Source organism: Mus caroli, chromosome 18, assembly GCF_900094665.2.
Source record: "Mus caroli chromosome 18, CAROLI_EIJ_v1.1, whole genome shotgun sequence".
Lineage (NCBI taxonomy): Eukaryota > Metazoa > Chordata > Mammalia > Rodentia > Muridae > Mus > Mus caroli.
In genome coordinates, this window is record NC_034587.1 from 19,776,828 (window position 1) to 19,803,970 (window position 27,143).

At 38.6% G+C, this 27,143-nt stretch overlaps 1 protein-coding gene across 4 annotated transcripts in view; it reads right to left on the reverse strand.

Moving 5' to 3' along the window:
* Nol4 (nucleolar protein 4) overlaps positions 1–27,143 on the reverse strand; it is a 255,998-nt gene that overhangs the window by 31,784 nt on the left and 197,071 nt on the right. For all 4 annotated transcript variants that reach the window (XM_029472170.1, XM_029472171.1, XM_029472168.1 and 1 more), the window contains one exon: positions 26,610–26,723. In XM_029472170.1, coding sequence (XP_029328030.1) covers positions 26,610–26,723 — 114 coding nt within the window. The remainder of the gene's footprint in view (positions 1–26,609; positions 26,724–27,143) is intronic.

The following is a 27,143-nucleotide window of genomic DNA, read 5'->3' on the forward strand; positions in this document are numbered from 1 at the left end:
TTGTTTGTTTGTCTGATAAGTTCTTTGTAGAAGTGTGTAAACACACCAATGCACATGATTTCATGGGCAGTAAAGTTTGCACCATAACTGGGAACTAATAAAGCTTCAGAGATAGAATGGAGGTAGCATTGTGGTCACAAATGAGGGCTGGGAAGGGAAGGAACAGGGAGCTGTCAATTGGAGGCCTAAAAATGCAAGTAGGAGGAGTCAATTTTGAGATACATCTTACGGCATGGTGATGAGAGCCAAAGTATTTTCTACTTCCAAGTAATTAAATTCCAAGTACCTTGTCATAATAAATGATAGGGAAGTGAGGCTCTGGCTATCCTCATTAGTCTAGCTGAATCACATTTTTCTGTGCAGGTATATAAAACAACAATTGTATTCTCTGAATGTATATACTTACTTTTCCCCAAATAAAATAACAATGATGGTTCCTTGATGAGAGCCATTCTGACTGGGTTGGGACGGAATATCAAAGAATTTTTAATTTCCATTTCCCTAATGCCCAATATGCTGAACATGTTTAAAAGTTTATCAGGTATTGTAGTGCTCCTTTTGAAAACTATTTTAGTTGATTGGCCAATTTGTCGAATGGTAATTTGGTATTTTAGGTTTTTTTTTTTTCAGTTCTTTACATATACTAGATATTAACCCTTGTGAACATGAAAAAGGATGTACTGGAGAGAGAATAGTACACTGGGAAGGGGCCAAGGAAATGAGGAGAGGGAGGAGGAGGTAGACCCAAATTAAACATAAAAATACCATATGGAATCTTGTTACTTTGTATGGTTATTAAAATTATATAGTGTCTAACATGTAGATCATGTAGTTAAGAATTCATTCTGCTTCTTAGGTAAATGATATGCTCATAGAAAATACACAAAAATGCAAGAATAAAATTTGCAAACTAATAGCTTTTACAGGGTTTCTCTGTATAGCTCTGGCTGTCCTGGAACTCACTTTGTAGACCAGACTGACCTCGAACTCAGAAATCTGCCTGCCTCTGCCTCCCAGGTACTGGGATTAAAGGCGTGCACCACCACGCCTGGCGAATAGCATTTTTAAAAATCGTGTTTGAGGTGCTAGGAAGCATTCATGAACCCCAAAAGACCACCAGGGAGCTGTTTCCAATGTCTCCATTAGGGTCTCTTTATTACAAACTTGAGTTTGGGCTTAGCACTGACCCACAGGATGGTTTGCTGAAGCAGTCCTAAACTCTCATTGGGACAAGGTTTTACAGAAAATGGCAAGCAATGGAGGGGGTGAGGAGTGGGTGTGTAGACTGCCAAGCAGCTAACTAAATTTCTATTGTAAGCCAACAGGTTGGTGCTCTGGAGCAAGACTACACAATCATAAAGGGTCTGAAAGCACATCTGAGCCAATCAGACTAATCTTTGATTGACTGTTGCTAGGAAGTAACTAGAGAATTGGCCAAGGACAAGTCATGGGGTTCTTCCTGGTACTTGGGTGCAGCTTGGGTTTAGCTGTTTAGCTGGGCTAAGTTTTCAGGCCCTTTTAAAATTTTTCTTTTAAATTGATGGCCGGTTCCAAAATAGAGTAGGTTTGGCCTCTCATCTGTATATGCGTGTGTGTATGTAAAGCAAAGGTTTAAGATTCATTGACCTCAAAAATACAAAATAAATACATTAGTACCAAATGATAGTGGACACCTGAAACTCGAAGGAAAGAAGCATAGTGGGTAGTCACCAATTAGTAGGAATCTCCTTCAAGCACATGAAACTTGTTATCAGCTTTCAATTTAAATGTGCCAATTTGCTCTTTAGTGATTGATCAAAAGTGCCTGTGCTTAAATGAATATTCCATAGGATAGCAATCCTTATTTTGGCAAAAGACTTTAAAGACAATTCCTTTGAGCTTCCAAAATAATATTGCAAGTCACTTAGCCGGTAGTTTTGAGCAGAATTTCTCATCACAGAAAATCTTTCTGTAATACCTGGATATTTTTAACATTAATCTTCAGTATACTTTCGGAGTAAGTGGAGATTTCTTTTAGTAACACAGTCTATCTTCCTTCTTCTTTATTGCAATGTCCATCATGAAATCTTCAAGTTATCTATGAAGCCATCATTTTATCTAGAGTTTGACTTTACTCATTGAAAACATTTTTTTGGGCCAGTGAGATGGCTCAGAACAGTAAAGGTATCACTCAGATATGAATGATTTATCCTAGTAGTTGCATAGTGTGACATTGGGAATTCTTACTATTGACAAGAAAATTAAACTCATTCAGGAAACAGAAATTTTAAAAAATAAAAACCCCAGAGATGGTAGAAAATGTTCATTTTCTTATGCTTTGTTTTGTTTTCTCCCGAAAAGGTGAGAAATCCCGACTAATGACTTTATTTGAGCACTGGTGCTATAAAGCAATCATTGATGGTTTCAAAATTAGAGACAGGTGTGCCAGCATGGTTGAGTAAGCAGAATGAAAACAATCCCCTCGTAATGTTGCTCTACATAATTGATTCCCAACTACCTTTGATGAATACTCTGTTCAATCATACAGTAAACACACTTCCACAGGGACTGTGCATTTTGAAAGAGCCATGGAACTGAGATCTTAATTTCTACACACTTGGAAAAAAAGAGCTTATAGATTATTATAGTTTAAACTGGGTATAAAAACCACCCATCCATTTTTTGGTACTTGAAGTATATTAATTATGAAGCAGTCAAACTAAGGTAATTAGAAAGCCATCAATATGGCAGAGCCTGGATCACTGAGGGATAATGATTTTTATAGTAATGTGGAATTAAAATTTAAAAGGATCATGGCATGAGAAGCTGCTTACAAAATGATCTAAAAATAACTTATCTGATGATGGATTTAATACACACCCTTGAAGCCTGTGTTTATTTGGTGGGTTCTCAGATCAGTACCCTTTGGTGTGTTCCTACCTTAATAGTTTTGTTTCCTTTGCCTACTTCCTGGTTACATGATGCATCTGACTTAGGACTCTGGGTATGAATGTAGAATGTTATAGGTTTTAACATTATAGTTGGAAGACAAATGTTATTTATTAGCACCATATTGTTTCGTCTTTAAATTTTACAGTTAATAGTTTTATTCTATTTGCAACAAATCCATGTCAGAAAGCTAGTAGTTTTTAGGAATTCATTGCTATAATTATATTTACATATATATGAAACCAATACAGGTTTATAAACTACTTGAATTTGGTAAGCAGTAGTTCTCGCTCCCTTAAGATTTAAGATCATTTCACTTTATGAAACCAGGCATAATAAGCAACTCTTTCCCTTCCCTCTTGTTCTCTAGAAGTTTCCACTCTATGCCATTCCCTTGCAATGCTGCATCTGTGCTTTAGCCAGCATCTACTGATTTATAGCATGCTTCTCTACATCAAAATCCATGATGGAGACCTTTGCTCAGGCCCACATTTTGAGCTGCCTGCATGACATAGCCCATGATTATCTGCCAGACATTATGTCTGAGGTTACATGTGTCTTTACATTCTCTCAAGTCCCCAGTCATAATTTGTTCAGCCTCTGAACTCTTTCACTTGATCAATGACATCGTTATCTCTATACAGTTTTCTGTTCTACAGAGCCATGTCCTATCCCTACCCTCTTAAGACCTGATTGTAGGGGAAGAAATGAAATACATAAGGTACAGAATTTTTTCAGACAATGATAACCTCTAATAATAAAATAAAATTAGATCAAGTGACAATGAAATTGGAAATGAGGGTTCAAGAGAGAGTTTATTTCTAAGAAAGGTGAATCAAAAAAGTAAAAAACCAGAATTCAAAGTCATAAAAGAAGTCCATCTGCATGAGTGTGTGTGCTTTCACGGGTATCTTCCTGTGTGTGTCTTCCTGTGCCCAGGCTGTATAGAAATATATTCTACCATTCATATGCAAAGACCTCTGAATGTATTTTCTATGTTTATTAGGTTCATACAAGGATAGAATTTAGATTTAAATTTCCTTGCAACAAAATTTTCTGATGCAATTATTTTTGTCTTGCTCTGAATTATTTTGTCCCATCCAGATAAACTCCCTGACTTTGTCTTCAGGCAGATAATCACTATGAACCTGATCAGCTTCACACTCACATGGTACTTGGTGAGGCGACACTGATAGATATAAGGGCTGAGAAGAGTAGAGCGGTCAAAGGTGCTTGTGCCTGAGGTATTTATGTACTGTTGCCTGCTGCTGATGTGATGGCAGTTGCTGGGTTCTTCCAGTGACTAGTTTGGATTCTGTCTGACAGACCCTCCCAAGGCCTTAGGGCATTTCTGTTGCCCTAGTGCTTCTGTGGAAATGGCCTCTCACTTCATATTGTCTTTTTGATTCTGTAGCTCACCCACAGAGTACACATGCTTCCACCCCAACACCCACCGCATTGTGAAGCAGTCCTCAGTTACTTACTTTGAAAATGTCTTTTAAGGTCTTAGATGAGCAGGTTTTTTGTTTGTTTGTTTGTTTGTTTTAACTGCCGAACTGGTCAGCAAGCAATGACATCATGTTTATTCTCAGTTTATATTCTTTAGATAGTAATGTGTGTGTGTTGGGGTGGGTGGGTTGTGTGTATGGGTTGGTTTTTTTTTTGTAAAGTCTCTTCCTAAATTCTAGGGCAATTTAAATCCTCTGTGATTATTTTCTGCATGGTAAAGTCCACTAGGTGTGACATCCATTAAACATCTTCTACAAACACTACTGTCCTGGAGACTTATTAGCCCAGGCCAGGAAGGCCATGTCCCAGGAATGCCACAAAGTTGTGTGTCACTTTCCTTCTCTTTTATATTTCACTTCTGGAATACAATTGGCTGCATGTCAATTTTTCTCAGAATTTTGAAACCGTTTGTCATATATAGATAACATTTTAGGAAGGGGCACAAAAATGAGATTTAAATTTCCATGTCCAAAGATATCAACTTGTTAAAACTCTGACTTCTGCATCAGTTTCAAGAAGTAGGAGAAACTTCATAATAAATATATGTTTAGAATTGGAAAAGAAGCATTGATTATATTCTTTTATTTGAGATGCATGACAGATAAAATGTTGGGTTTTTTTTTGTTTTGTTTTGTTTTTTGCATGATAGATTGAATACTCTACCTGTAAACTCTATGTATGGTAGAAAAGGGTAATTGAAAAAAAAATCAAAGATTGTATTGTATATCACAGTGCTAATGTAGGGAACTGAAGTTTACAAACTGGCATTTTAATTCTGGCTACAGGTGTTAAACAACAACTACGTATGGCAAATCCACTGCACATTCTCTGTGGGAGAACCTTTTAAAGGTTGATCACAGTGATTTTCTAGACATAGAACAAAGCACTGGGTAGAGCAGAGATAGGAAGGCAGCACCCCACCACCATTGGGAAGACTCCCACCTAATGGGATGATAGAGTCAAAGATCTGATATCATGGAAAGATAGGTCTTTGGATGTTAGGTGGCAGGTCTGATATTAAATGACTTCATATGAAGATTAGCAAAGACAAGACAGATTAATTAATAGAGAACTGATTATTGAGTGATTTTTGAAAAGCAAAGAGAAGATACAGCAACACATAAAGCTCAGAGGAAAGTGATAATCTCATCACAGTTTGATATCTTTAAGATGAAGTTTAAGGTTTCATCCAGTCAGTCATTTTTTATAATCTTGCAATTGAACTTAGAGTTTTGCACACACTAGGCAATCAGTCTAGAACAGAGTGACACATGCAACCTTCTTTTTTTTTGGTAATTATTTTTAATTTGTAGAAAGGGTCTAAGTAAGTTTCCCAGTCTGTGCAGCCCAAGCAGGTCCTGAATTTGTGATCCTCCTGACTCAATTTTCTGTAGCTAGATCCCAGTCCACTGCCACACAGTGTAGCTGCATAGGATAAAATTACCAGGACTCCAGCTATAGATTTACACTAAGTCAAAGGTGTTCCCTGCTGCACACTGCACAAAATAAAAAACTGACTTCATCACTGAAAAACACACCTATAATTAAATGAAATGCTTACTTGGTATATATTGAACTCACACAAAATGCAAGGCACCGTGGCTGCAGATGCAGAGACTAACACAGATGGGATATTTACTTCTAGTCAGCTTACATATCAGCAGGGGATACAGGTAACCCATACACAGATACTTAAGGATGGGTAATTGAGAAGTAACAAAACAGCCAAAGTTATGCATGTATAGAGAATACCTAGAGATAGATGAAAGTATACAACCCAGCATGTCACATTCACAAAATTGTAGTGAGAGGAGAGCAGTGATTCTCAATCTGTGGATTGAAACCCCTTTGGGGGTCTCATATCAGATATTTACATGATGATTTATGACTAGCAAAATTACAGGGCAATAAAATAATTTTGTGGTTGGGGTCACCACAACATAAGAAACTGTGTTAACGGGTCATGGCATCAAGAAGGTTGAGAACCACTGGTACAGAGGAAGAGGAGTGATGTGTGATTTGCCACACGTCAGAACTGCTCTGACCTGCTCTTTAGCTTAAAATGTACAACATCCCGGAGTTACACAAAACTAAGCTATGACTTAGTCGGAGATGTAAAAAGCTCAAGTGCCTTGTGCTCAGGATCTAAGATCCAGATGTGGAACCCTTGTTCCAGAGAGAGAAACTTAACCACAATGTCTTCTTCTCCTCATACTACATGAGAAATTTGAGCCCACCTTTCCTTCTGAGATACACCAAGTTCATGAGATTTCCAAGCCTTATATTGAAGTCCAAGGGATAAGGAGTATTTGATTGAAAAGAGAAAGCAAACAATGGTATTCTTTCATCCACTCTGCATTTATTCAGCTCCATTGTGTGCTTAGTAAAGCTCCAGCGTCATGGCTAAATACCATGGAAAGCTCCCTGCTCTCTGGGGCTTGGCTTAATGAGGAATACAGATGGTCACTGCAGAGTAAATAATTAAAGGTGCATTTTATATTATAGGGAATGGAAACAGTATAAATGACAAACAGCACTAACTTTAAGGTACAGAGTGTTGGAGAGAGGGTTGTGGAATTTAAAATGTGGTCGGAAGCATTCACTGAGGATAACTGTAGGAAGCACAGCTTAGACTATGCATTGGAGCAACCAGGGTTGCCAATCATACAGGCCTACTTTCTTCAGTGGAAGGAAATGAATGATGCCAGTTTATCTGGAATCCTGGGGTGATGTAATCCATCAACCTTGTGGTCCTCTGCTATTCTATTAGGAGCCACCTTCAACATGAATCCCTCTAATGTTCCAAGCATTGTTTAGGTACTAATCCTGAGCTTTGTCTCAGGGGAAAAAACATAAATCCCTGTGACAAAAGCCCATATACATCGTCTCCACTACCAATTTCTCCTTGGGCTATCACAGATCTTTCCTCTATGTCCTAGCCCTGAGCTCTGTTTATCAGCCAATCAAATTCATTTCTATTGTAAAGGTCAAACGTGCTTTGCTACTTTGCATGCGAGTTTCAGTGCAGCCAACCCTGAAGCTGTGTTATGAGAATTGTTACATGGACACATTCCTCTGAATGTTCCTCTATGTTTAAACGTGTAAGAAAAGTAAGTCAAGAGGTCAGTCCCTGGAGGGTAGGACCCAGCGACTGCAAAGGTGGTACTATCTCAGGTTTCACTCTTCACCTGTCCTGGATCATTTCCCTGCTGGATGTGAGGCTTGTTGGGGCCCCTGGCAGATGGTAGGATGTGTGGGGTGGGAGTTGTGCTTGAGAAGGAACAGGAAGTGCAGAGATCCCGAGACGGAACCATATTGCTCCTGTATCAGGAAGCGGTATGGAAAGAAAGGACCATCACAGACTGCACTGGGTTGATATCTGCTTTGAATTCACTAAATGCATTACACTCAATATTGACGCAGAAGGAAGTATAGACAAGCAGTAGGGCCCACAGATTGGAAGTTGACAATGAAGCCTTGCTGGGAATGTTTGTGGAACTGCACTCTGCATATAATTTAAAGTCATAAGACTAAAGAAGAAACAAAACGTCCATGAACAAGGCCAGGTGTCAGAAACCTCCAGGTTACAAAGAGGATGTGCTACATGCAGAAGGAGTTGTCTGAGCTTGGGAGAAAATAAACACTCTGTTCTACAAAGCAAAAGCAGTATAAAGTATTAGATAAACCAAAATGACAGACCTTGACAAACATCCCTGCAAATGCAGGTCAGATGATCACTCAGACCATCAGCTTTAGAAAGGAAAATTTCATTTGTGACTTTGAAGGTAAAGTAGTTGGTAGGTGGAGTGGCCACAGAACCCTGACTGGTTTGGAGGCAGAATCTGTATACTAGAAGGAAGAATCTAACATAAGGATGCTTTTTCTTTTGTGCAGAGGCCTACTCTGGTAAGTGAAAGAAGCTTTGAAGTTTTTCTGTGACATCTGTTTCTGGTGGGCTCTAGATCTGTAGAATGTAAGGGGATGCAGGAATCTAATAAGGCCCTGAATTCCTCCATCAAGGGCAAAGGAAGATGCCCCATGGACCACCGATTATTTCTGATTAATAAGGAATTTGGACAGAGCCACCAGTTCTTTTGCTGACCTGCCTTTGGAATTCTGGAGATGTCTTGGTGATACTGGGGGCAGAGAAAATAAGACAGGCAAGAGAGGCCCAGCACCTCAATGCCCACGCTGCACCACAGAGCTCAGGAAGAATAAGCACATCCCATGACACTGTGGGCAAGGCTGAGGGTTTTGGGAGGACCAGCAGGGTAGATCAGGCATACCCAGAGTTGAGATAGAACTCAGAAAGGTTTGGCCTAACTCAACTGGTGGGGACACCCCAACAGGAAGCCTCTGGTAGGTCCCCAGTGTGTCTGGGTTGTGCTCAGAGGCAACTGAAAAAAAATCTTCTATTTATTAAGAAAATTTCTTTGATCAAACTGCTGAACCTCCGAATGACCTCAATTGTTGTTCTTGTTGTTTTGGTTGTTATTTTGCTCTGTCTTGTTCTCCTTGTCTACAGCCAGTTCTGTGTATTAGTTTTGTTTCTACCTTCTCCATCTCCTGTGTGTGTTTCTGTGACAGTTACAGGTGGACTTGGATGACAGACCAAGCTCTAGCTGCCATTACTACCATTCTGCCAGACTGGGGCAGTGCCCACAACCCACAACACCAGTAGGCCACCGGTGTGCACCCTTGTTACTTCCTGTCCACCCAAGCCCAAATCCAAGGCTGCAGCTTGCTATGCTATGGCTACTTTGATAGCCAAAGCTCAGAACTCCTCATCTCTGACTTTTCTGGTCACTGGATTGAGTTCAGTAGGAACTCCAATGTCTTTTAGTTATGGGTAATGTTGAAGTGGTATTTTATACTACTCTATAGCATTGAAAAGTTGGGAAGTTTATTGGTTTCATTTAATTGTCTAAAACTTTTACTATGATATAACTCAGGATTTATAAATTTAGTAGACATAGTTAAAAATTTGTAACAAAAGTTGACTTAAAACTTTTAACACAAGGTTAATAATTAAAAGGCTACATAGGTAATCTTAAAACAAAGACCCAATCCATCAACGTATAAAGTTCTGAGCAAACATTCAAATTGCTAACCTTGATTTTTAACCCCAGAAGTTCTACTTCTCACTGTTTTGCTAACTGAAAGATGTTAATCCAAACCATGGATTTTATGCTTTAAGTCTCACCCCAAGAAAGTCTCAAGGCTACACTGGAATACTAAGCCCCCAGTGTAGTAGCTGGCCAGCTAAATTTAGGGCCACAATTATTAAACTGGGGTTTTCCTGTTTTATGATACATAAAGATAATAACCTAAGCAGTTTGTCAAAGAGCCTGTAGAATGGCACTCCTTACTTAGAGTCTATTCAGGCTAACAGAGGCTGACTTGAGAATGTGTGCCTACTTCCTGCCTTGGCTAGCTTTGTTAAGCTTTAGCTATTTTTATAAACTGGGTCATACAGTGATATTTTGCAATGCTGCACTATGAAAGGACCAGAAAACCAAAGTTGCCAGTCTCCATGTAGACTATAATTATGATTTCAAGTTTTATTTTCATACTAAAAGAATTGCAGTCCAAAAAAAAAAAATGTTGTTTTAAAGCTGAACCTAACCGGGTTATGCAAATCCTAAACCTATAAAAGCGATTAACCTGTAAACTGTTAGATGACTAAGTTAATAATCAGTCACCTTGTAAATGATCGGATTCTTTACAAATGTAGTTCAATTACAGGGTCAAGTTTTATTTAGAACAAGTAATTAAATCCAGTAAAGTTTATTGAAAACCAAATATACTTAATAGCCCTCAATACTTTTCAGAGATCTACTGAATATAGAAAATTATCAATTTCAATTTTAAATTTTATCTATTTAATGACAAAGGCCTTACTATGACAGAGATCCCAGACCCTGAAGCAACCATAAGGTCTCCAAAAAAGACAGATGGGGCAAAAAGACTCCAACTGGATTGTGGTAAATCTAACCACTGAGAAAAACTGTCCCATGCTTCCCCTGCCACCAGGGCCCTGCACCAACTGTGGAAAGTGTTGAGTTGACAGCTCTGCACTGCCTGATCAAAGTAAGGAAACTCCTGCGCCCCCCCCCCCCGCCCCCCGGTTCTTTCTCTATAGGAAAATCTCTCAGAAATGGGTCTGGTAGCCAAAGCCTGATGTTATCTTGTGTGGTAGTTGAAGACTTAACACTGTCTTGTATACAGCTTAAGACCAACAATCACTGTCCCCAGTGAAGCCATAGAGACCACAGAAACCTAAGGCAACAAACTAGGTAATAGGTAAGTCTCTATTATTTTAATTGATATATAGACCACTTGGATTATACTTCTTGCTATAATTTATCCTTCTCAGATCTCTGATAATGTTGACAGAAAACTGCAGCGATATCAGTTTAGCAGCAGCTGTCTGGTGAATGCATTTCACATGTAAAAGCTAGGCCTTTTCTAGTGCTATTAGGTTACCTGATTTTCTTAAAAAAAAATCAAATTTACAGGCATATTTGCATTACTAATAGACTTCTTGCAAAAGGAAAAACAGGTTTAAGATGTAACCTCTATCCACCTCTCAGAGGTCAAATGAACTCCAATCAACAACCAAAGCTTTCCTACCTGTTGCCTCTTCCCAAGGAGAAAGCTACAAATATAAAAGTATTCTTTAAATTCTTTAACAACTTCTGTCCATAGGCTGTATTTGTCTTGGCAGAGTTTCACTCATCTGGTAGACACCATCCAGTAATTAGCTTCAGACTACAAACTGCTCGAAAGTTGATCTACACCAGGCCAGCTCCAGTGCATCCTACAAAACTGGAAGCCCTGGACTTGCTAAACACTAATACAAATCAGTCCAGTCAATGTGACTGCTCGCTGTCTCTTCAGCTGTGTCAACAAACCAGGTACTTCTGGTGAACACTTCGTTACCCTAACCCCCTTGTGGCACTTGGCTAATGTCCCATCTTTCTTGGGGCCTGACAATGGCATCCTAATTTCAGCAAGAAGCAGTTACAGATGAGAATACATAGTCCCTTGTCCTCAACAAAGGGCTGGAATATTAGATCCAAAGAAACTTCCTGTCAAATGGGACAAGATAGCTACCTATAGCACCTATTGGCATAACAAGATTATATGGCCTTAAATTTTTTGATATATCTAGGATAACCAAATATGTATAATTTATGAATGAGTAATGCATCTTTTGATACATTATGAATTTTGTTTCCATCAGATAAAGAATGCTAAGACCCTATCAAGGATTTGACAGGAATACATAGACACTGATGGTGGTGCACGGGGTCGGGGATAAAGAGCCAGTCTGCCTCCATCTTGTGCATAAAAGTCAGCTTATAGTAAAGACAAGCTAGGTTCATTCCTGCTTGTGATTAAACCTCTGGTTCTCAAGGTTTGGGCAATGCCCTGCCTCTAACTTTCACTACAAATGGTTCTGTAGTGCCTGTTCCAGAAATGGCAGCCATATCTTTATTCTAAAAAGTTAAAGTTATATAACCACCTATAACTACTTTGTTATGACTATGACTACCTTGTTATGTCCACCTTGCAACCATGTCTTTATTTCAAGAGGCCATTAGGAGTAACTTGTTTGTCTTGCTCATATAACCCAACCTATTTTACCTGCCAAATCCACCATTTTGCAAGCCACTACCCCTAAACTATAAAAGCCTTGCCTTCCTCCCATCCTGCCTTAGAGGGAGATAGCCTTAAACTATAAAAGCCTTGCCTTCCTCCCATCCTGCCTTAGAGGGAGATAGCTGGTGCACATGAATTTTAAAAAGTTTGTCTTAATTGCTTTCTTTATTTGACCATAATGATTTCCGTTAGTGGTCTTTCTCAACCCATCTTTAGGATTAAGACTCTTAGCTTACATGGATGTGTGTTGGGGAGGAGAGAGACTGGTTTGTGCTTTGAACAGAGACAGGACATGATGAAATAAAGAACTACAAAGAACTGAATGAGAGAGCCAGGTTTAATTCAAGGCATCTACACAAAAGATTTTGGGAACCTGTAGTTTCTAATTCCAAAGGAATAAGCTCCCCCTGGTGAAGAAACCATCTCTACCAGGTATGCTCCCTAAAGTAGGTGCTGGGGTTACACACTCTGCTTAGTTCACATGAGTTAAGTGATATGAAAAAGCAAAATGAAACAAAAAAAACTTTCTCAAGATGTAGAGGAAGAAACAGACTTTCATAAATTGAGTGACACTTCCCAATATTGTCTAACATAGAGTTGTCCTAGATGGCATAGCAGGGTTAACTGATCGCAGAGGTACACTCTTTTTTTTTTGATTTTTAATATTTTTATTACATATTTTCCTCAATTACATTTCCAATGCTATCCCAAAAGTCCCCCATAGCGCCCCCCACTTCCCTACCCACCCATTGATGGCCTAGTCGGCCATCANTGGAAAGAGAGGCCCATTGGACTTGCAGAGGTACACTCTTGCTGTAGACTAAAGCCTGAGAACACAAGCAGCAATATTGAGCTGTAAGGATACAGTGGGCTGACTTTAGTAGCCATCCTCAGATAGAATGTGAGTGTGGCAGAGGAAAAACTTCCCAAACACTCTGATCACTACACTCTTCTTTTCTAATTAATGAAAGTTTATTTGGCGCTTCCCTCAGATTCTAGGCTCTAGAACAATCTTTCATGGAAGAGACTTTTATACAAGGCCACCTGCTTCTCTCCTCCACATCGTCTCCTCCCATTCACACCCTTCCTCTCCACAGATGATGAAACATTCAGTAAATGGAGGACTATGGAAGCCCAAATATCATCCGGCTTTTCAGGACAGATGTGTTTTAAGTCTAAAAATGGCATTTATGAGAAAATTAAATAAAGTGAAAAATAAAGAAACATCATTGTCACCTGGGAATTCGCCTCTGATAGGATTTGGTGCTACCCAGGGATGCTACAGGAGGCAGATTTGCTGAGAGAAGCAGTTTTGTCTTTCCTTTTATCTTAATGTTGGTTCCCAAGACATTAAGGTGATTAATATTTTTAATTCCTATATTATGCAAATAAGCTGCAACCCCTTCTTTCCCTGCTTGTTCTTTGTGAACCATTTGCAGAAGGAAACTGCATTAGAGTTGTGAGTATGGACCAATGAGCTGAATGTAAGGACACTCCAGTGATGCTCAGGTGCCTGGACTGGGACTGGGCTAGGTATCCCCACCACATTCTCTTTGTTTCAGGTGTTTAAGTTGTTAAAAAGCACTGTAGTGTCTCCTCTTTCAAGATGCTACTAAATAGGGCTTTATTGGTCTTGGCAAGTCTTATCGTAATGTCTAAGTTGCTGTAGTCACTGTAGTATATAAAAGGAAAATCTATCTAAGGATCTAATAGTCTAGAAACAGAGTAGGTACCACACCCACTCCACTTGGTTTTCATTGGGCTCTTGTTATCCCAGCCCTTGGCTTGATACTTGTCTGGTTACCAACTAAGCATCTCTCTGCCACCTAATTTCTTAAGATTTAAGAAATTTATTTTTAAGGCATTTTTATTAGATATTTTCTTCATTTACATTTCAAATGCTATCCCCAAATCCCCCTATGCCCTCCCCCTGCCCTGCTCCCCATTTAAATTGAAAATTTCATACAGGATATATGTATTTTGTGTTTTGATCAAAACCCTACCCTCCAACATTCCCTAACATCCACCCACCAATTTTACCTCCCAATTTCATGTATTGTTTTCAGGATGTAGCAAATCTTCCTAGTGCTGCCAGTATGCCCACAGATGTAAAACTGTCCATGAAGAATAGGGAGCCTATCAGGGGCCACATCTAAAGTAAACTGATTTGACTTCCATCAGCAGCTCTTCTAGAAATCCAGCTATCAGTCAGAAGCCCAGCCATGCACAGGCTCCCTTTGAGTAATTGATTACAGAAGTCTCACAGACTCCTGTCCTACAACAATATGAGTTATTGCCATTGCTCTTGGCAGAACTTGGAGGTAAGATCCTATCACTAAAAACATATACATGGGTCATAAGACTCAGAGAAATCAACCTCGTATTGTCCCTGGCAGCTGTATTTGAAGAATACACTTTCTAACCCAATCAATAGTGGCAGCATAATGGGCCACATTTATATTTGTTATATTCAAGAAAGAATAAGTCCACCACTCAGTGTGGCATTAAGGCACATAAATTAGTTACCATACACAATGTTCCTATTCTATTTATATTTTTCAATTTTTACTTTGAACGCGTATTTGAAGCAAAAAAGATGGCTACCATGAGGCTTCATCTCCATTCTTGTATATTGATGCTCTAATGTGCTGCATTTAGTGGAGAATGTCCTCCACAGCCCGCAGTAGCACTTATATCCAACCACTCTATTGAGTCTGCTGCTATGACAACTATCCAGGGGCAAATGTCAGGTCAGCTCCCTGCATCTGTGCCTCCCTATAACTGCTTTATCAGAAAACTAATAGCTGCCTTCTTTTTCTTGCAGAGCACTGAAAAGCAACAGAGGCCAAGACCTAAATGTTGAGGCATTCTTTGTCTGCTCTGTGCAGTATACCCTTGGTTCATATCATACTGTGTTTGTGATTTTTTTCCCTATTTGGTGCTAAAGTGATGTTTATTAGGTTGCCACCTGGCATTTTTAACTATGGTATCACTATGGCTGACTAACTGTCCACATGTTACTGTTCTTAGGCTCAGGCACTCTTGTTAGTAGGCATTTTGTGGAGAGTCTCTTTTCCTTCCTAAGACTCGCTATTTGTCATGCCATCTCAAACCAGCATATAGTTATTATTATTAAATGTCTATCTTTGTTCCAATACGAAACTGAGTTTCTTTGAGATTCAGAGTGGAAAAAGCAAAGCTGTTTTAAGCCTACAGAATGATTTAAAAAAATTATAAATTCAGACATTATTCAAGGAGACACCTGAAAGCCATTACATTGTTAGCTGGACCCATGCCAAGTACTAAAAATACCATGTGCTCAGAGTTATTGCTATATAGTAAGGTAGAAAAGGGACTTCATTATATGTGCCAATACATCATATGGAGAGGGTGCATTTTTCAGCAGATATACCTTGAAGTGAAAATATAATAAAAGCCAGGTGGGGAGTTAGGGGTTGAGAAGAGCTGAAAAGGAAGAGAATCAGTCAATGGAATAGTTAGTTATGCCCACATTCAAACACCTTCAAACTAGGAAATGCCACTCAGAAAGACAGAAATTAGGAACAGCCAGGGTGAAGTGCTGCTCTGTCTCTTGAACTTTGCATTGTGAATAGCAATAGCAGTAACACACATGCTACTCTGTGTCTGATAGATATATAGAAGAATATATGTGCACAGAAACGTAAACACTTAAATGACCTCCAAATGTGAGCATGGTGCTGTGTGACGCTTTGTCTCTCCATTTCCGGTTTATTTACTGTCCATAGAAAATGATACTGGAAACTGAGGATGCTAGAATTTAAATGTGGATCTGGGTATAGGAAATCTTTTTGACAGATGTCGTTACTGGATTATGAATAATCCTTAAGTGCTAATTCAATGCGAATATGTACAGAAAGGGTCTTACTGTTTAAAATTTGACTCAACGTGGAAGTTAAGAAAATTCACAGACAGCTGGACATTCTCAAGGATAACTTGAGAAGCCCATTCGACTTCTCAAACTGGCTTCATAGGCAGTAACTAATGATATAAAGATGCAATTGAATTAAACTAATGTGGCCTTCAGGGTTCTGCACTCATAGTAATATTCAAATTCCTACACGCTGAGAGCTGGAATTCATGGAGCATTCTCATCGCCATTATTCAGAACATTACCCCCAAGTCAAAAGGGAGATGGATCTTCTGCACTGGATTTGTCTTGTGTTCTCCTTTTAAAGGGAAATTATGTTTCTTGAAACATAAGCAATGAATCTCTTAGAGGGGAAAAATGGAAAGAAATGAGGAAGGGAGGAAGGAAGATAGAGGGAGAGGAGAGGGAAATCTAAATAGAAAGCTAACTTTTCTTTTTTTTTTTTTCTGTTTTTTTCGAGATAGGGTTTCTCTGTATAGCCTTGGCTGTCCTGGAACTCACTTTGTAGACCAGGCTGGCCTCGAACTCAGAAATCTGCCTGTCTCTGCCTCCCAAGTACTGTGACTAAAGGCGTGTGCCACCACCGCCCTCAAAAGCTAACTTTTTTAGAAATATTATTTTATGAAAAGTAAGTTGGTTTCTATTTATATGTATAGATTTATTTAATTCTAAATTTATTGTTATTATATATTCTTAATAACTGAAAGCCAGACCTCTAGTATGCTAAATATACAGTGAAGTTTTTGTAGCTGTAATGTCTTTCTTTTATTATTGTGTATCTGCGTGCCCATGTATGTGTAATGCTTATGTGTCCGTGTGATTGAGCATAAACATTCATGTGCCGTGCTGCCTACATGGAAGTCAGAGGACTATTTCTGGAATGGATGCTGTCCTTCCACTGTGCTGAGGCAGGTGGCTGGCTGTTGTGCTTCAAGCCAGATGTCCCACTAGCTACAGCTAGATTCTCCCATCTCTACCATGCATCTCTCCTTAGGTTTTGTGGGATGACAGATGTATGCTATCATATCCATCATTTTGACATGGGAATCAAACTCAGATTATCAAGATTTGTGTCACAAATGGTTAATTTAAAACCAATAAACACCTAAGCCTGTAATATACCATTACATATTTTAATGACATAAAAAGAAGACCCATACTTTCTGAGATCACATGTTAGCAGAGTCTGAGTGGTAGTGGCCTTGAATGCAGGCCTACATAGGCAGACCTCACTACTCTTACCTCTATGCCTATTTGTTTTCTGAGGCTTCAATCTGGCTACCTTTTTCTTTTGTATATTCAGATACCTCAACTGAAGAATTTCCTCTTTTCTGCTGTACCCTGTAGCAAAATAACTAAGTACCCAAAAGAAGAACATCGTAACAGAGCAAGCTTTATATCAATTTCCTTGAAGTGCTTGAGGATTTTCTTTTCTTAAACATACAAAGTTTTGCTCACATTGACATATTTTATTATTTATTCTTAAGATTTAGCCATAGCCCTCTTTCATACTTGGCTTTCTGGTCTCTATCCAGAAATACGAACCATAATATATATTAAATGCCACTTAAGTTTTATAAAAGAGTTAGAAAACACAAAAGGTAGAGACGAAAAAAATAGTCCCTGTCATGTGCATGTGTCTGGCCATTGCCAGAATACCCTATTATTTTTTTTTATATAAAAAACCCAGAAATTTTACAATAAGAACAAAAACTTACACAGGTGGTGCTTGATCTTAAGGAGAAATCTGATTTGCTTCCTGTCTGGCTTTAATTGCTGATGAAGATGCAGGGAATGATAACAAAGCCTTGTTTCACAGAACCCTAGCATAGAGAATACTGGATTTATATATGCCATGGTCCTGGGGTGTATGAAAGGGAAAATGCAGGTGCCATGTAGAAATGGAGGAGTCTCTGGATTGTCCCAGTGCATTTCCCTCAACATTAACACTGACAAGATAAAGGACATTGAGAGGTCCATAAAGATGAGCTTCCTGGGGCTGGAAACTTCAGAAACTACATTACATTAGTCAAACAAAGCTCCCGTCCAAAGACCACCAGCCTCCCCACACCATTGGAGAGAGCGGTAAGCCACCCAGGAAGAACATAAGCTGAAACATGCTGGCTTGAGAACAGGCCTCAGAGGGGTCACTTGTGCTGTTACTTCACCTGCAGTACCAACCTCAGCTGGTTCTCTAGTGACACGCAGTAGGACTAGTAACCAAATCTGTCTTTAAGACTGAAGGACAGTTCCTTTTGTCATGAGATAACAGTACATAGAGAGACTGACAGCAGATGAGAACAGAAGGAAAACAATTCTTTTAACTAGGGCTACTCTACAGCTCCTTCAAAGTCCCAGCAATGCTCACTCAAGTCTCAATAGGACTGTGTATCACCTCTGCCTTCCCCGAAGATGGTAGTAGCAATGTGTGCAGTTCATGTGTGGTGCCAAGAATCACAAAACCTCTCTTTTTTGACAAATATGATCCAATTTTCTAAGCTTTTATAGCCCCTAACTTAATAACAGATGTGTGACTTTGGTACCGTTTTTCCAATATATGTAATATTGTTCCTTCTCAGAAACTAATGGCTTGTAAAGTGTACAAATTAAGGGAAAATGATAGGACAATGAATGAACAAATTACATGACAAAAATGAATTTGACACAAACCAAATATACGAGATTCATTATTTATCTGTTAAGCCTAAAAATAGGTACTTTAAAGTAACCTTAACAAAGTGCCTTGGTCATGGAGAACTCAGTGAACCGTGTACTTTCTGACTTTTATGGGAAAACGCATTATCAGCATGCTATGTTGAATTTCTGTGTTTGAATTCAATCCACCTTTTCATCCCACAGAATGCCATCTACCACCTTGCAAATGATAGCATCATAAACTAAAATCAAGCCTAAAATTAAAAATATCATTTTCTACTTAACTCTGTGTGAATTGGTCATGAGGACAGAAAACCAAAGAGTAAGGTAGACAAATGATAGAGAAATCAATGATCAGGAAGTGGGGTTTCTGTTCAGCTTCCCAAAGAGTCCAGAAAGGTCACACAAAGTCAGGCCACTGGCTGAGCTTCCCATTGTCCAAGAGAGAAGCAATTGGATCTGTGTATGCCCCACTATTGCTTACAGACAGACTAATACAGCTATATCACCATTAGACACACATAGGTTGGTGTACCATTATGTATGAAAAAATGAAAGAACATACTATAAGCAGAAATAAACTTATTTTCATTCTTTTAGAATGATAAGAAATATTTAGTTGATTTAATTGATAAAACTGTAACACCTGCTTTTTGATATAAAATATCTTTATGGTAGAATAGTAATTGTGTATGTCGCTATGTGGGCATAAATGACTAGAAATATTCCAAAATTAGTAGAGTGTAATAATAAACAATGACATGTCAATATTATTTGTTTGTTGTAGACACATCCACTATACGATTATATTTCAGCAAATGGAGTTCATTATTACTGTAAGCATATATGCTAAATTTTAATTAATATACATAGAAAATCTAGAAAAATACATGGTATGAGGCAACACCTCGCTGTACGAGGATCTCAGCTTTCCTAGAGTTTTATGGATGGACACCTTCTTACACACCTGCCTCTGAAATGTATAGAATGGAAAGTCATGCTTCTTTACCACGTCCCTCTGGCAGGAACTAGATGTCCATATTAATTCTCAGTGCACACCAGAATCTTGACAATCCAGTTGAATAGTTGGCATCCAACTCCATGGCCCATCCTTTCTTATCCAAATTACCAAGCTGGGATTGGAGAAATAATGGCTCTGTTGCTAAAGTGTTTGTATGCAAGCATCTAGACCTGGCTTTAATCCCTACCATCAGTGTAATCAGCCAAATGTGGTGGCACATACCTGTACTACCAGTGCTAGAGAGGCAGAGATAGGTGAATCTCAGGGACTTGATAGCCAGTCACTCCAGCCAATTGGTGAGCTCAAGGTTCAGTGAGAGACCTTGTCTCAAAAACTATGATGGATAGCACTTGAGGAAGATATCCTATGTCAATCCCGTGCTTCCATACATGTATGGAAACAGATGCATGTGTACTATCATGCTTGTAACACGCAGGAACACACACACACCCTAGGGTTTCTCCTTTTATTGCTTTTGATATTAAAGCACATCTCTTATTTGGAAATGCTCTATGTATCAAGAATATTTCTGGAAACTTCCTGACTGTCAACACCTCTCTTATTTCTCAAGGTTCAAATGAAATGGTCTCCCCTCTTGAAGCCCTCTTAAGTTCCCAGAAAGGCTTCACAGGCTCCTACCTTGGTTGCTCACAGCCATCTCTCTACACCCCTCTGGATATCACCTGTGCTTCGCTGATCTTTGATAGAATGAGAGCTTATTGATGAGAAATAATGTCTTGTCCAGGGTCAAGGTGGGAATGAAAATGTCTGCTTAATGATTTTGCTGGAATTAAAAATCTACAACAATAAAACACTGAGCCTGCTCAGAAAGAGCTGGTGGTGTTAGATTCTCGGGAAATATTTCTCTCCTCTCTACACTGGCTAAATCTGTTGGCCAAGTGAATATTTGGTTAATACATCATTTTAAGATGGATTTAGGAGTACTTTCTCATCAACAATTTCTTACTGTGACTGAAAATTTAATATTTATGAAAAAGTGTAGTTCAAATAAACAGAAAAACAAAGTTTAAAACTTGTCAATTAAAAGATATCATTTTGGAACACAAATTGGGATTCATTTATATTTGAGTCTAGCCCCGTTACCAAGCTAATGCTGATAGAACAAGAGTAATGCAGCTAGTTTCCTCACAAAACACCAGCAGCGTTGCAGTGAAATATTTTTCTCTGAAAAGTTATTTCAAAATGCCTGACACTGTGAGACTATTTTGATGTTGTTCAACCATCATGAAATGTGTATAACAAACCCAATTTTTAAAACACAAATTCAAATATGTAGTGCTGTCTGTGTGTGATTTTTATATGCTATAAAACACTTTAATTGGATACACACACAGCGATTTTATATATTTAATTTTTTCTCTATTTGAGAGGATTCGGTGCTAGGGTATTGTGTTAGTGTGCAGGAAACTTCACTAAGACAGGAAGTAACAACTCCTAATAGCTTCAAGAAGTCTCTGAAACTGACCAGATTCTTTAGTCCCCTTCTCCTTCAAGATATATAAGCTTTAAAGATGTCTGAGTCTCTCCTGGAAGGCAGAAGCAGAGTTGTCTAGAAGAAACAAATGTTGCCTGGCAGAAGCTCAGGCCATTTGAGCCCCCTAAAAAGCTGGCAGATAACTAGGGGGTTTAGGACTCAAGTTAAGTGTCTTCAAAATGAAATGAACTGAGGAGGGACTCACTGGACCTGATGATTTATGATTCAGTCTTACATTCAAGTCCTAGGTCATTCTTTCTACAGCAATGGAGAAAGTATCCCTAAACTGTGGAGGCAGTGTAGACCAGAAGCTGTTGGCATCAAAGAGGGTAAGGATGGGCTCCCTATGGCCTGATATACCCCAGTGCAGTATTGTGTGACTATCTCTATTCCCACATAATTTAAAAAGTTCAGCTAGAGACCCATGTATATAGTCAAAGAACATATTTTGAATGCTTGGTGGTAAAAAAGTACACAGAGAAGACTAATCAAGGTTTTAGTGTTTGCATTCACATTAGGGATCTCTCTGGTGTGTAAATCAAGAGTCTGCTATATTGTTTTACTTGAAATATTACCATGTTTGTTTTTAGAAAATGTGTGTCACTGACCCATTAAGTTTGCACATGTGCAGAAACAGAAGACAGTTCAGTTTCTGCATTCTCATGAATGTGACATATAGGTACACGCATCTGCTAATATCATCACTCCTGCTAGTGTCCCAGAATCCACATGTCTACACACTAAGTTACTAACTTATTACTATCACTATGCTACTTTACTTCTTTCCTTTAAGGCATTACTCATATGAACATTAAAGGATAATATTCCTTTATTGGGACCATAATTAATTTATACTAAATTATGTACTTAGTATTTATACTAAGAAGTAAGTACGAGGATATAGACCTGATTATTGGGACTCATAAGAACCTTGAGGGATTCTTTCACTTAATAATGCTGCTATTTAGAAATTATCCTAGAAATAATAGGTAAGATGCCCTCATGAAAACAACAACAAAACCAGAATGAGACAGAGAGACAGAGAGAGAGAGAGAGAGAGAGAGAGAGAGAGAGAGAGAGAGAGAGAGAGAGAGAGAGAGATCTCCTCTTTCTCTCTCTCTTTCCAAGACAGGGTTTCTCTGTGTAGCCCTGGCTGTCCTGGAACTCACTCTGTAGACCAGGCTGACCTTGAACTCAGAAATCTGCTTGCCTCTGCCTCCAAGTGCTGGGACTAAAGTTGTGCGCCACCAGTGCTCAGTGAGAACTTTTAATTCTTATGTTTATCCTGTCAGAGGCAACATATCTTTTTATGTTTATCCTGTCAGAGTTCAAAATTGAACTCGGGCATTTTTTTTAAGTACCAAACTGGGAGAAATTTTCTCTTAGATCACAAACAAATTCCAGATTTCTATGTGCAAGAACAGAACCCTAGATGTATCTACATGAGCAGAGTGATTCACTTAAATTCTGTGAACTCTGATTTCTGATGAAGCTCTCAGCTTCTGTCCTTGCCCCTGGCTGACTTCAGGCGTGTGTGGCATATTAATGAGCTTCCTCCAGATATGTATAAAATGGACATTTGAAAGAAAGGATTTAGCACATCCAAACACCTTTCATGTTCATAGCTCAAACAGCTCCATAAAATCCAATTAACTCATCAAGCTTCATAAACTATGAAGGACATCATTATAGCTCACCATGTGGTCGGTCTGTGTCAGTGAAGAACAAGGATGGGCTTAACAAAAAAACTAAACTAAACTAAACAGAATTTAACCTCGCAATTTCTGAAATTTTGTGCCTTTACTTCATCCAAGGACTGACCTTCAAACCATGGGTAAATTCTCCGAATTGTGCCTGTGGTTACAGGTACATCCAGAAATGGTAGTCTCAATGCCAAGAGTCAAGTTTGAATTCAACAGGGCGGTGTTGTCTTCAATGGCAAGGTAGAAGTCTATGTGTGGCATCTCAGATGAATTCTATAAAACTTGTGGTGCAAATAAATAGTCTAGGAATTTTAAAAATAATAATTGTGTATGCTAAACTAACATTTAGGGTGCATAATCAGGCCATGGTTTTTCCTTGGGACACATAACCAATGAGAAAACACTATCAGATCACAGATTGACTTTAGATGTATGAGCTGAGAGTTTAAACATGTAAGGTGATTTTCTTTTCATGTACTTTCAACATGCATTGGTCTCCACACTTTCATGGATCTTTATCATATGTTTATAACATTATAACTACCAGTTCTGTAGGGTTGTTGTATTTGTAAATTGTCTAATTGATTACCAAAATATTTCTAAGACGTAACTTATTCATTTAAGTTCATGTTGGTATCCATACATGAAGGGGGCATCAGAGGACAACATTGGATATTGTTTCTTAGTGATATCTACTTTTATTTTCTGTTGAGGCAGAGTTTCTCACTGGTGTGGAACTTATCAGTAGAGCTAGACTGTCTGCCCAGAGACAACCAGTGACCTGCCTACCTCTGCCTCCCCAACTTTGTGGTTACCATTATACCCAGTGTTGTTGCTATTGTTTTGCTTTGCTTGTTTTGCTTGTAGGTTATAACAATTGTACTCAGGTAATAACGCTTGTAAGGCAAGTACTTACTAGTAAGCCGGAGCCATTGTCTTAGTCCATATAATATAATTTTAAACATTGGTTTCTTACATACCACATCCATCTTGAGACTTCTGAACCCATTAGGGCGGGAAAGAATGTTCCTACATGGAATGATGTCAGACATGCTCCTATTCCAATGTAGTTAACTTTTCATACTACAGCCAGTATGTTTGAGCAAACAAAGAAAATAATATAGCAAAATTGAGGGGGAGTGTCCAGAGACCATAGGTACCCACCCATCTTAGTCTGAGAAGCAATCTTATTCATGAATATTGCTGGCAGTTTTTCTTTAAATATTGGTGATCTTAGGAAGAAATACTAGCCTGCTTTAAAGGCCTTCAACAACAACAGCTCTTTGGCATTAGGATGAACAGGAGATGATAGTATAGTAGGTGGGATATTTCTACTGCTCAGTCTAAGGAAGCATATGGTGCACACATCCTAAACTATATGTGAGGTATAAAATATAATCTCCTTTTATATAGAAAGACTTACCAAACCTTTACAATAATTTATGAGTTAGACATCTCCTTTCCCTTTTTACAGCTTAAGCATTGAAGAATTTTGGAACACATACTAGTGTCTAACCTGCCATGATTTAGACTGTAGTATAATTTTATGGGTAATAACATGACATGAATCTGTCACTTTTTATCAAATAGGTACATTTCTGATACTGTGCAAAGATATTCTAGAGTCAGTAGGTGGTACATGTTAGCATTCTGTCTAAACTCCACCCCACAATTACATGACAACAGCCAGGTAGGCGTGACCCACTATAAAAGGAGCTACTTGCTCCATCCTCTCTCTCTTACTCTCTTGCCTCTCTCTCTCTTGCTCTCTTGCTCCCCCCTCTCTTCCCATTCCCTTCCCCCTCTTCTCCATGTGGTCATGGCTGGCCTCTCCTTCTCTACTCTCTCCCTCTCTCTGCCTTTCTCTGTCTCTACTACCCTCCTAACTCCCCTCCTCATGCCCTGAATAAACTCTGTTGTATACTATATATGTGGCTGGTCCCACAGAGGGAGGGGATGGGCCCGCTGAGACACCCCCTTCCCCCATACTCACCACACCCTCATAGAACATATCTGCTTACACCTCTCTCTCTTTTATAAAATTATCAGTACATTAAGCAGGATGGTCCTTTCAATTCTAGAATGTTAATATTTTGATTTTTAGAATTAAGACTTTTCTTCAAACAGACTGATTTTGACAACAGACTATGTCAGATACTGTGCTATATCAAGATACTGATGCTTATTTCTAGTTCCAGTGTTGCTGAGGTAATGGCAAAAGTCCTAGATAGGAGAGTCCTCCAGGCAGACCTTGCCACTGGCGTACATTGTTTCCAGAAAAACGCTTAGTATGTAGCATGAACTGTCCTTTTAAAGTTCTTGTACAACCTTGAGGATTAGTGTTATTGTTGATTATTTCTAATGAAGAATCTGAAGCACTCAGACCTGGCTAAGCTTGCTGAAAGTTGTCTAATCAATTATGGTAGAAATGAGAATCAAAATGGACTAAAACTTCACAGGCTAACCACGATGCCATATGGCAATGTATATAGTGTGATATCTAACCTTATAAAAATTTTCATCATGTGTTGTCTTTGGTTGGTGGGTACTGGTTGGTTCATTAGGGGAATATCAGGAGAGGGAAGCAGGAGTGGGTAGGTTGGTGATCAGGGGGACGGAGAATGGAATAGGGGGTGTTCAGAGGGGAAACCAGGAAAGAAGATAACAATTGAAATGTAAATAAAGAAAATATCTAATAAAAAATAGAAAACAAAACAAAAAAACCAAAAATTTCATCAAAATAATATTGATAAATCATCTAAACAGAAGACATACATGAACATGCAAATAATATTGATGTTACAGCATCAATGAATCCAATTGGTTATCCCAAAATTGAAATTTTAAATAGTTTTAAATATCATGTCAATACTGCATCTTGTTTAATTATAGGCCCCATCCTTTGCAATACTCAGGACTATAAATACAGAATATTTAAAAATAATAAACACAAAAATGACATTCTGAACCATTTAAAAGATACCCTAATCTCGAAAGAGAAAACTTGATTTTGCTTGCTTCATAAGAAAAACAAGGCTAAACTAACAATTTACTCTGCATTCATAGCATATAATATGAAACACATTGAACTATGGGTGATTCAGAAAGGGAAACAGAGAAGAAAGAGTAGATAGGCAGAAAAGACTTAGAACTAAAAGAGCCACAGAGGGTAGTACCAATGAACAGTGCACCAAAACTGAACACATTACACTACATAGTCAAAGCCTTGCGAATGTGGTTCTCAGATAATTGACTAACAGGAAGATTTAGCCTAGAACATGGATACATATTAGATCAGGACCCCACTTATGACTCTTTAATCTTTTCCGGGTTATCTTTACTTTGATTACTGTCAGCATAAACTATTTTCCTTGGTGGTATATTAACCCTTTCAAGCAAAGTAGAAATATAAAGCAGTACAGGCCAAACAGCATTAAAGAAAGGTTCATTTTCATTACAAATGAATACAATGGAGTCATGATCATAATTGACAAGATTAATTTGAATTACATGCTAACTAGTTAGCCAGCACCTCTTAATTGGCCATTAAGTAGATACAGGAAGTTTAATTGTTTTGCTATCATTCCTGTTTTGCCATAGAGTATTTTTGTGTGATACTCTTGATCATCAGAGCATAGCAATTTTCAAATCTAAGTTTGTAAGGACAAAACTCTTTGTGCTAGATCCATTCAAGAGTTTTCACTCCTCCACACTCCTTAGTACCTGTGCTTTATCCAGACGCATCCTCTTGGCAGCATTTCTACTCTCGCTTTCACAGGCTGAAGCCAAGATACTCTCTGCAACTGCTGAAGTAAGGTGGGAAGGAATAGGTCGAGACTAAAAAAGAAGAGAGAAAGAATATGAAAAATTATTAACAGTATCATTAACAGACCACACGTCGGAAGAGCTCAGAAGACCATCGACATGCTCAGGAGAATCTATTTCGATAGAGGAAATGGAAATTGTAAAGATGAAAAATGAAAGCTAGTTAGAGGTTAGAGCTATAGCTGCTACACAGATGCACCATTCATTCCCGTGTTTCCATTGTCATAACTATGTATTCAGGGTCATTAACTTGGAGCATGAACAGGCAATGGCAAGACTGCTGACTGTAGTTTGCAAATAAAACATGCCTCTTAATTCTTTTATGAACATGACAATGTACAAAGGAATGGAACAAAAACAAAAGACAGGGCTGTCACAAATAAACAAACAAGCAAACAAAACCTGTGAGATACCACACCATGGCAAATAATC